Genomic DNA, 11777 nt, shown 5'->3' with positions numbered 1-11777 from the left:
GCCTGGGTGCCACCTTAGGGGCTTTTGGTCAGGCCAGGCCCTGGGGCGTCTTATGTACATATATGTATATACTATATGAGTCACTGACTTAGGGGTGTTGTACTATAGCTCTATGCTTATATAACTGAGCCACTTCTGTAACATGATGTATATTATAGTGTGTTGTTCCATATTCTATTATCTTTTGTCTTATGTATGTGAATGTTTAATTATCCCTTGATATATGGAAGGTATGCGACTTTAAATTATTCTTGTTAAAAAAAATTTACTTGTAAAATTCGCGGGGTTTTAACAACGTACAGGCTTATATTTATTAATTAATAATACAAAAAGGAAAAAAAAGTTGGTAACATTCGATTTCTAGTATGATCTAGACATGCTAGAAGTTGGGTCGTTACATCACCCACGCTTACGCGTGGGTCGCAATTGTGCCTTAGGCACAAAATGGGCACAAAGTGGGCACAACTCTCTGGTTTTTGTACCAGAGAGTCCAAAATACGCAATCGACGCGTACGCGTACAGCATGCTTACGCGTGGATGCCCTTTTTTTTTTAACATGCACATAAGCAGGCGCAATTATAGCACAAATTTGTAGTAATGCATGCTAAAGGGGTCAAAAACATCAAAATTGTCATGTAACACTCAACCCTTATCATGTCTTCAACATCTCAATTCAATCAAACCATTCTCAATGGACTCCTCATGATTAATTTGACACAAAAATTAAGCAAAGTCAGCTATACTATGGACAAACTCGCAAATCAAGTAATCACAAAAGTCACAAAGATGCAAAAAGCTATATACAATGAGCTAAAAACAAAGAGCAATCATACCGTGGTGGGGTGTCTCCCACCTAGCACTTTTGTTTAACGTCCTTAAGTTGGACGGTCATGTGCTCAAATCTCTTCGCCTTCAGGTGCATCCTCAAGAAGGAACACCTCAACCTCTTTGTTGCTTTTCATCTTCTCTCCATGGTATAGCTTTAGACGATGACCATTCGCTTTGAAGATGTTTGGGCTTGAAGGTTGCCTTAGGTGGTAGACCCCATATGGTTCGGCCTTCTCTACTCTATAAGGGCCTTCCCACCTTGATCTTAGCTTTCCGGGCATCAACCTTAGCCTAGAGTTATAAAGGAGAACTAGTTCTCCAGCTCTAAACTCTCTCCTTTTTATGTTTTGATCATGCACCACTTTCATCTTCTCCTTGTAAAGCCTTGAATTCTCATAGGCTTCCAATCGAAGGTTCTCAAGCTTCACCAATTGTAACTTCCTTTTGAATCCAACCCCAAATCCTGTGTTGCATTCTTTTACAGCCCAGGACGCCTTATGCTCTATCTCCACCGGGAGATGGAAAGCCTTCCCATAGACCAACCAGAATGGGCTCATACCAATCGGTGGCTTGTAAGCCGTTCGGTAGGCCTGAAGCGCATCACCGAGATTTGAACTCCAATCTTTCCAATGAGGCTTCAGAACCTTTTCCAATATGCTCTTGATTTCCCGATTGGAGACCTCGGCTTGGCCATTTGTTTGGGGGTGGTATGTCGTGGCCACTTTATGGATGATGCCATACTTCTTTATTAGCCCTGCCATTCTTTTGTTACAAAAGTGCGAGCCTTGATCACTCACGATTGCTCGTGGTGATCTAAAGCGGCATATAATGTTATTCCGAACAAAAGAAATCACTACATTAGCATCATCGGTTATAGTGGGGATCGCCTCCACCCACTTGGAAACTGTTCCGTAGGTTACCTGAAACTAGAGGTCGATTTCGGATGAGATCTACAGTGGTGGCCGGAGCTATCGTGTCCGACTTGTTGGATCTGGTGGAGCTGGAGATGCTGCTGATCCTTCGTCACCGGAAGGTGGTGGTACCTACAAGAGACTCCGATGCTTAAGTTAGCATGGGCTTTAATCAGGATTTTTGTAGAATCAGAGTATGAGTTATACCTGGGTGGTCCAGTGTATTTATAATAGTGTGGAGTGACCTTTCTGGAGATAAGACAGTTATCTTATCTTATCTTTGTGTGAAGTCATCTTATCTTTAAGGGGAACCGCCTTTATCTTTCTAGGCTTTAGCTATCTTTAGATTTGGACTGTGTTCCTTCGTTTGGGCCTTCTTTTGGGCTTCTATGGCGATTTACCCGAACTCTTTGAGAAGAGGTTGGGAATTCCAGACTTGAAGAGGTCGGTCGACTTATTTTTAATCAGCCCGGGTCGTACAGCTCGACCCAGGACATGAACAGTGCTCCTGCTTGAGTGCGATCTTCTTTTTTGAGGTCGAATCTTTTTTAGACTTCGATCTCTTTTTTGGAGAAGCCAAGCTCGAGCATTTTTGTCGGTCTTTATGGTAGAACTCCTTTTAGTGATTTGAATGCAGCATTTTTCTCACTCTTTTTAATTGCAACGCGCGTTTTACATTTCCTTGGAAACATGCATGAGTAAAACTTATTAACTCTTTGCCGTTTCCTTTGTTTCCCTCTTTGTATCTCATTTATGAATTTCAAAGCTTCTTTCAGTTTCTCCTCTCTTGCTCGCTGGAACTCCTTCTCTTCTGCTTACCCTTTCGCTTTTGTATCATCGCCCCTTCCCTTTTCTTTTACTCGAAAGGTGATTTGCTGGTGTCGTTTTGGTTGTTTGCTTCAATCTATGATCAGTTATCATCTCCTTCTTTTCTGCAGGTTGGTTTTCTTCTTCTCTCTTTTTTACTTTCCACGCCGTTCCTTTTGTGTTTGCATTGTTTTGATTTTGAAAAGTTTTTATCTTGCTTGTATTCATGTTGGAAAGTTTGAACCTTTCTGCGTTTGCTGTGCCTGATTGTTGCTGTAACGTGTGCTTTGATGCTGTTTAGGGTTTTGTTTTGTTGCTTGTCCCTATGACTTCTTTATGCATAGATCTTTGAATGTGAACTGTGCTTCGGCAAAAGAGTTGTATCTTTTAACGATTTCTTTGTGCGATCTTGTTTTGACGATGGTGGCTTTCCTACTGTTTTGTGTAAAATGCTCTTTGCTAGAGAGGGGTATTCGATCTTTTTTTGTTTTTAGGATTTAGGCTGCAAGATTTTTCCTGAATCCTTACTCTATTACTGCCTCCAAAAGATGCCCCTGGACCTTGGTGTGAGTCCTGGGGTTTCCTTTTACTGCTGTATCTGACTCCTAACATTCGTATTCTTTTGCCCGAGCTATCTCCATATTTGTCCGAGCTATTTTCTTGAGCTGTTTGATTAGTAACCCATTTTTCCTTTTCTTACTGTAGGACTAGTTGACCCATGTCTTCTCACAAAAACATTGTCGAGACGTCCACCAAAGTCCCCGAGGGCATGTCTGACTGGCTGGACTCCATCGTGTTGATGTGTGTTTCCGTGGCCGATTCTGAGTACTGTGTGCGACTTAGGAGGCATAATAGGATTTGTAGTAATAGAGATCAGGAGAAAAACTACGAGTTGGTAGCGCCTGACCCTGATGAGAGGGTTTGTTTTCCTTCTTTGACATAGGGGGAACATCCTTTCTTTATGCGTATGACTACTTTTTTAGCCAAATGAATATCACCATTCCTTTCACTTCCTTCGAGACCGACCTGTTGTGGTCCTGTAACATAGCTACTTCTCAGCTTCACCCGAACTCGTGGGGCTTCATAAAAATCTTCCAACTGTTGTGTCAAGAACTGGATGTTCGACCTTCTTAGACTCTCTTTCTTTACCTCTTTGTTTTGACGAAGCCTGGGGTAGCTAAGAAGAAGGATTCTTGGGTTTCTTTCCATGCTACCTAGGGAAAGAAAGTTTTCTCCATGTATGATGAGTCTTTTAGGGACTTTAAAAACTATTATTTCAAGGTCCGAGCTGCTGAAGGAGCTCGGCCTTTCTTCTTGGAACAGAATAATGAACCTGCCTTCCCCTTATGCTAACAAAAGAATGCGGTAGTGTCTAAGTATTCGTGGGAAATGTTAGATGAGGTTTAGTAGGCCCTTGTGCATGTGTTGGAGGAGAATTGGGGGCAACCTCCCCATCTCGAGACGAAGAAGTTTTTAGGGGACCCCTCACTTCTCCAAACTGAATTGGGTAGTTTGCTGATTTCTTTGCTGGCTTTTTATCCTTATTTTATTTTTTTGTTTTATCAATCCATCCTTTTTTCACTTGCAATTCTAGTTTTTATTGTTTTTTCAGAGATGGTAAAGACCACTGATTCTATGAAGGCCTTTAAGAGGGCGAGGAAGGCGACTGCGGCCCAGAACATCTCGGCCAAAGGTCCCGAGGAGGGGTCCTCAAAAGTTACTCTGAAGAGGTCGACCTTGGACACCGCTGGGCCGAGGAAGGTCATACCAACTGCCCAGGTTCGCATGGTTACTTCTGATCCTCCCCAACCGACCTCTGGTGCCGCCTCTCCTTCTGCTACCGGTCCTCCTCCCAAGAAGTAAAGGACTATTGAGCCTTTCAATCTGGATGCCACTAACTTTGATGCTGTGGGGTTTGCGGATAACCAGATCGCTCCTTATGGCCGACTTCCCATAGACGACGTGTCTATCCTGCACCACCTAGATATTATCACCAGCAATAGTGTGCGGATGGCGCATATGAGTGCGGGTTTGTTTCACTTAATCCAAGATTTCCCTGTTCACGCGATGAAAGCCTTTATGCAGGAAGCCAAGTCAGAGTTTGACAGGATCAAGGGGTTGAAGGATGAGCTAGATGCCAAAGTGGCTAAGCTGGAGCTGGATGTGGAGAAGGAGAAATCCAGGGCTGTTGCTGCGGAGGCTGCTGCGAATCTGGCTGAGGAGATGGCCAGGAAGTCGAAGGAAAGTTATACTCGAACTTATGGCGAGTTGCTGGAGGTCAAGGAGAGGCTTGAATCGGCTTATGCTGACTATTCTGAGCTTCAAGGCCATCTCGTGGGTAGTGTGACGAATGCATATGAGAACCTTAAAGCTCAGGTCCGAGTTCTTGCTCCCGAGCTCGACCTGAGTCTTTTTAGTTTGGATAACGTCGTTGAAAATGGTAAAATTATTCCTGCCCCTGATGAAGATGAGGAGGATGGTCCTCCCCCTGAGCCGCCAGTCAAAGCTCTTTCTGCGACAACTTCTTCGACTCCTGCTGCTGAGGTTGGCCACCCTGAGTCCGACCCTGACGTCCAGATCTTAAACCGGGAGGATGGGACTGTAGATGCGATTCTGATGAAGATCATTCCTCCCCCAACGACTCAGGGTGCCGCTCCTGAGGAGAACTTAGATTCCCTGTGACTCTTTCTGATGTATTTTGTATAGCCCGATTTGTGGGCTTTTAAACTCTCCTTTCTTGTAATTGAGCCCTGGTTTGGCCTTAACATTTCAGTTGCTTTTCTTAGCAACTTTATTTAGGAAAAAACAAATGCTTTTGAACTCTTGAGGTTGACCTTCAGGTGGCCTTTTGAGTTTTTATTGTAGTAGCTTTGTCTCTCTTGGTATGTTGTCTTGCAACCTTTAATGCTTCCAGGAATCTTTAGAGTGTTGGACTTTGCTGTCCGACCTCTTTTGATTGCCTTTATGTTTGTTCGTTTCCTACTTTAGTCGGAGTGACCTTTGAGGCTAGCTTTGTTCGATGACTTGCTAGTGCTCTCATGGAACCTTTTTAGTCTGAACAATTCTGATAGCTTTTTGTGAGGTCGTGGCTTTTTAGGTCGAGTTGTGTCCCTTCTAGTGCACGCCTTTTGTTGGTCCGACTTTTCTTGTCGATTCTTCTCGAGTTATATTTAGTAATCCATTTTTAGTTAGGCTTGGCCAGGCCTCTTTCGATGGATTACTTTTTATAACCTTGTCGCTTTGATTAGTCTGGTCCGACTTCTTCATGTCGGTCCGTCCCAAGTTATTTTTAGTAATCCATTTTTTCTCAGATCTCGTCAGGACTCTTTCTATGGATTACTTTTTATAACTTTTTTCATTAATCTATTTTTATCGCTTTTTCATCTTACCGATTTTGTAGAAATCGGGCGGTGAGTTTGGTTCTCACTTGGCCGACCTTGTCAAAGTCGGGTGGTGAATTTGGTTTTCACCTTGCCAACCTTTGTAGAAATTCGGACGATGAATTTGATTTTCATGGTGGTCGGGCGGTGAATTTGGTTTTCACCTTGCCGACTTGTAGCTTTATAATCAGACGATGAATTTTTGCGTTCAGATTAATGCGTCTTGGGAGAGAAACTTTGTAGAGAATCTGAAAAGTTTTATTCCAATAGAAAGTAGGCATATAGGCAAACAAAATATACATGTGGGTGCTTACCCTTCTAAGTCAGGAAATTTTGCGGATCTTGGCTTGGTGCCTCGTTAAAAAACCTTTTCAGGAAAAAGAGTGCACCTTAACTTAAGATCTTTTATTACCTCCTAACTATAACACCTTCTTAGGTTGCAGGCGCGCCATGACCTTGGTAGCTCTCGCCCCTCGAGCTCGGACACCCTGTAGTAGCCTTTTCCCAGTACCTCTGTGACTCGGTAGGGTCCTTTCCAGTTAGCTACTAGCTTCCCTCTCCTGGTCGACTTGTTCCGATATCATTTCGGATTAGGATGAGGTTGTTGTTGGAAAAACTTTGCTGTACTACCTTCCGATTGTATCTTGAGGCCATTCGACGTTTTAATGCTTCCTCCGTGATCCGAGCTCTTTCTCAGATTTTTGGAAGTAGGTCGAGCTCTTCCGTTTGAAGTTGGGACTTGGCCTCTTCACTATAGTGGATCGTTCTGAAGGATCCGTCTTCGATCTCCACTAGGATCATTGCCTCCATTTCGTAAGCCAGTCGAAAAGGTGATTCCCTCGTGGTGGAGTGTGGAGTTGTCCGATATGCCCAGAGGACTTGTGGAAGTTCTTCAGCCCAGGCTCCCTTTGCGTCCTGTAGTCTCCGTTTTAACCCGTCTAGTATGACTTTGTTGGCAGCTTCTGCTTGTCCATTAGCCTGGGGGTGTTCTACGAATGTGAATTGGTGCTTTATTTTCAAGTCAGCTACCAACTTCCTGAAACCTGCGTCTGTGAATTGAGTGCCATTGTCTGTGGTGGTGGAGTGAGGAACCCCAAACCTTGTGACAATGTTTCTATATAAGAATTTCTTACTTATTTGAGCAGTGGCATTAGCTAGGAGCTCTGCCTCAATCCATTTTGTGAAGTAATCGACCCCTACAATGAGGAACTTGACTTGTCCTAATCCTTCTGGAAAGGGTCCCAGGAGTAGGGGTGGCAACACTACCCAAACCCGCGGGTACCCACGCTGCCCCTACCCGCTCGGGGCGGGTAATTACCCGCCCTCGCACCGGAGCGGGTTTTAACGGGACGGGACGGGGTCGGGTTTAGGCTAAATCCGCCCCTACCCGCCCCGGTATATAATATATGTAACATATATAAAATAATTAGTAAAATAATTAATAATATTATATTATATATAAATTTTTACTTTAATTTATGTTATGTATGTAAATGGTGGTTATATAATTTTTAAAATTTTATTTTATTTTTTGTATTTAATAATTATAAGGGCGGGTAGGGGCGGGGCGGGTACCCGCAGGGGCGGGTAGGGGCGGGTTAGGGTTTAACATTTTACTACCCGCGGGTATGGCGAGGCGGGTTTCATGCGGGTTTTTTGTAGGGCGGGACGGGGTCGGGTAGAGCAAAAACCCGCCACTACCCGCCCTGTTGCCACCCCTACCCAGGAGGTCGAATCCCCATTTTACGAACGGCCAAGGTGATGTTACGCTAATGAGCTCCTCTGGTAGGGCGATGTGGAAGTTAGCATGTTTTTGACATGGTGGACATGTCTTTACGAACTCTGTTGCTTCCTTTTGTAAAGTCAGCCAAAAGAATCCGCCTGGGAGTACTTTTTTGGAGAGAGCTCGTGCTCCAAAATGGTTACCACATATGCCACTGTGTATTTCTTCCAAGACCTCCTTAGTGTTGGAGGTCGGCACACGTTTTAATAGGTGTGTCGACATCGCTCTCTTATATAGGATGCTGTTTATGATGGTGTAGTATTGTGCTTCTCGTCTTAGCCTCTTCGCCTCCTTCTTATTTGTAGGGAGTGTCTCCGATTTGAGGTAGTTGATTACGGGGGTCATCCATCCATGATCCTGACCTGATATGGCTAGGACCTTTTCTTCCCTCGTGATTGATGGGCTCAAAAGTATTTCCTGGATGAGGCTTCTATTATTGCTCTTTGGTTTGATGCTGCCTAATTTTGAGAGTGCATCAGCTCGAGCATTCTGTTCTTGAGGAATGTGGCGGACCTCATATTCCCCGAGATGTCCAAGCTGTTCTCTGGTTTTGTCCAGGTATTTTTTCATGGTAGAGTCCTTAGCTTGGTAGCTCCCTGCTATTTGTGAGGTGACGACTTGTGAATCACTGAAGATGATAAGCTTTTGAACTCCGACCTCCTTAGCCAGCCTCAAACCAGCTAGCAATGCTTCGTATTCAGCCTGGTTGTTTGAAGCAGGGAACTCGAATTTTAGGGAGAGTTCGATTTGGGTTCCCTAATCGCTTTCTATTATCACACCTGCCCCACTCCCGGTTTTATTTAAAGAGTCGTCTACATAAAGATTCCATTTTGTAGAAGTTCCCGGGGTGTCAGTGTACTAAGCAATGAAGTCGGCCAAATACTATGACTTGATGGCTGTCCGAGCTTCATACTGAAGATCGAACTCAGATAGCTCAACTGCCCAATGTAGAATTCTTCCAGCTAAATCTGTCTTCTGTAGAATGCCTTTTATGGGCTGGTTGGTCTGAAATTTGATCGTATGAGATTGAAAATATGGGCGGAGTCGTCGAGAGGTTAGTATGAGAGCATATGTGAATTTTTCTATTTTTTGGTAGTTTAGTTTGGACCCTTGTAGGGCTTTGCTAATGAAGTAGATGGGTTGTTGTTCACTTTCGTCCTCTCTGACTTGTGCTGAGGCTATTGCCCAATTTTCTACTGCGAGGTACAATACGAGTAATTCTCCTTTCCGTGGTCGAGTTAGAATAGGTGGTTGTCCTAGGAACCTTTTGAAATCCTGGAAAGCCTGCTCGCACTCTGTTGTCCATTCAAACCTCTTTCCCTTCCTTAAGGTGGCATATAAAGGGAGAGATCTTATGGCCGATCTGGCTAGAAATCTGGATAAGGCTGCGAGTCTCCCGTTGAGTTGTTGTACCTCTTTAACACAGGTCAGACTCTTCATGTCAAGTATAGCCTGGCATTTATCTGGGTTCGCCTCAATTCCTTGTTGTGTTAGCATGAAACCCAAGAATTTTCCAGCTTCTACTGCAAAGGTACACTTTGTGGGATTAAGTCGCATGCCATGCTTTCTGTTGGTGTCGAACACTTTAGTGAGGTCGGATAGTAATGACCCATCACTTTGTGTTTTTATCAACATGTCATCCACATATATCTCCATGAGTTTCCCGATATGGTCTGCGAAGACCTTATTCATTAATCTTTGGTAGGTAGCTCCTGCGTTTTTTAGTCCGAATGGCATGACGACATAATAGTAATTTGCTTTTGGGATTAGGAATAACGTCTTTTCTTGATCAAGTTGGTACATTGGGATTTGATTGTATCCTGAATAAGCATCCATGTAGGAGAGGTACTTGTATCCGGAGGAAGTATCCACTAGAGTGTCTATGTTTGGGAGTGGATAGGGATCTTTTGGACAGGCTTTATCGAGGTCGGTGTAATCAGTGCACACCCACCATTTCCCATTTGATTTTTTCACTAATACAATATTGGCTAGCCATGATGGGTACTTGACTTCTCTTATGAATCCTGCCACCAGTAGAGCTTGTACCTGTTCTTCCACAGCTTGGGATCTCTCCAGTCCGAGCTTTCTATGCTTCTGTTGTGCTGGCCGAGATCCTGGGTATACCGCCAGTTTGTGGCACATTAGTTTGGGATCTATGCCCGGCATGTCTGCGGCCTTCCATGCAAAGAGGTTGGCATTATCCCTTAGGAACTATATCAGAGGCTCCTTTATGTCTCTTTTCAAGGTTGCCCTAATATTTGTTATTTTATCCGGGATATCTTTGATCTGGACATCCTCGATCTCGCCCTCTGGTTGTGGACGAAGTTCCTCCCGACCTCGAAGTCCCCCGAGTTCGATAGTGTTGATTTCTTCTCCTTTGCCTCTTGATAAACCCCGATTTTGTGGTGTATCTTGTGCTTAATTTGGGGGATTTTATCACCTTTTCTCACATTTATTCAACGAAATAGCATGGTTTTGCAATTCTCCCTTGATTTGTTCCTAAATGTGAAAACATACTTTTTAGGCCTTAAAATAGCTAAATTCAATTCACTTTAATTACATTCGATGCCTTGATATGTTTGTTGAGTGATTTCAGGTTCATAAGGAAAGTATTGGATGGAAGAAGTGAGGAGAAAAGCATGCAAAGTGGGAGAACTCATGAAGAAATGAAGGAACCGCAAAGCTATCAAGCCTGACCTCTTCGCACTCAATCGACCATAACTTGAGCTAAAAAAGTCCAAATGAGGCGTTTTTAGTTGCGTTGGAAAGCTAACATCCGGGGCTTCGAAATGATATAAAATTTGCTATAGCTGCTTCGCGTATAGGGGCGCGCACGCGCACTGTACACGTGCGCGCCGATGCTGCACATGGCCCACTAAAGTGAAATCGTGGCCAGCGATTTTTGAAGCACTTTAGGCCCAACCCAACTCATTTCTAATGCTATTTCATGCAGAATTCAAGCTTGGGCAAGGGGGAGTAATTGCTTGGTAGTATAGCATCATGTAGGTTAGTTTCTAGAGAGAAAAGCTCCCTCTTCTCTCTAGAATTAGGTTAGGTTAATCTCTCCTAGATCTAGGTTCAATCTCATCTTTTCATCTTGTTTCCTTTATGATTTCTTGCTTCTACACTTTCATTCTCTTAGTTTGTGATGTTAATTTTACTTTTATACTTCTTTTATGTTCATGGATGCTCTTGTTGGATTTAGATCTCTTTTAATGAAATTTATTGTTTGATGTCTTATAATTGTTGATTTGAGTTGTTGATTTACTATTCTTGCAATTAGTAGTTGGTAGATTTATTATTCTTGCATTTTTACCATGGTTTCTATTTGTACCCACCAAGTGTTTGACAAAATGCTTGGTTGGGCTTTAGAGTAGATTTTGAGCATTCTTGGCTTAGGAAGAGTAATTGGGCAATCTTGAGTCATTAATACCCAATTTAGATTGGTGATATAGAGTTGTTAGTTAATATGATTTCCATTGACTCTAATCTCTTGCTAATTCCATTAGTGAGTTGATTAGGACATTTGGATTGAGGTTAACTAGTCTTGTTTGACTTTCTCTCATGGAAGATAACTCACACCTTCTTCCAATGTTGTAGATGACGAAATAAGATAAATTCTTGTTAAGTATTGTTATGATTAATGACTAGGATAGAAAGCTTATGATTTCAAGCCTTGCCATGAATGTCTCTCTTTATTAAATTCCTTCTTTAATTGCTCTCTTTACTTTTCTTGTCATTTATTTTATAGCCTTCTTATCAATCAAACCCCCCTTTTTTGTTCTTCATAGCCAATAATTGAACACTTCATTGCAATTCCTTGAGAGATGACCCGGAGTCTAAATACTTCTGTTAATTTTCATTGGGGTTTGTACTTGTGATAAAACCATATTTTAATTTGATGTGGGAGCTGTTTATTGATTTGGAGCTATGCTTACAACGAAGTAATTCCTTTCTTTAGGAAGAAAATCTAGACCGACAACAATTTTCGCTATCAAATCAATGGCGCCGTTGCCGGGGAATTGCAATGGTTTTATATTATTGGCTATTGTGAATATTGTGAATATA

The 11777-nt window shown here is 42.8% G+C and overlaps 1 protein-coding gene across 1 annotated transcript; it reads right to left on the bottom strand.

The window, feature by feature from the left end:
- Positions 1–1068: 1068 nt before the first annotated feature.
- On the bottom strand, positions 1069–1589 carry LOC112748565 (uncharacterized). Its single transcript, XM_025796792.1, has 2 exons — positions 1188–1589; positions 1069–1119 (listed from the first exon to the last, which is right to left on the bottom strand). The coding sequence occupies exons 1-2, from the start codon at positions 1587–1589 to the stop codon at positions 1069–1071; spliced, it is 453 nt and encodes a 150-aa protein (XP_025652577.1).
- Between the last annotated feature and the right edge of the window lie 10188 nt (positions 1590–11777).

This window comes from Arachis hypogaea, chromosome 15 (genome assembly GCF_003086295.3).
Source record: "Arachis hypogaea cultivar Tifrunner chromosome 15, arahy.Tifrunner.gnm2.J5K5, whole genome shotgun sequence".
Lineage (NCBI taxonomy): Eukaryota > Viridiplantae > Streptophyta > Magnoliopsida > Fabales > Fabaceae > Arachis > Arachis hypogaea.
This window is presented reverse-complemented; position numbering and strand designations above follow the sequence as displayed.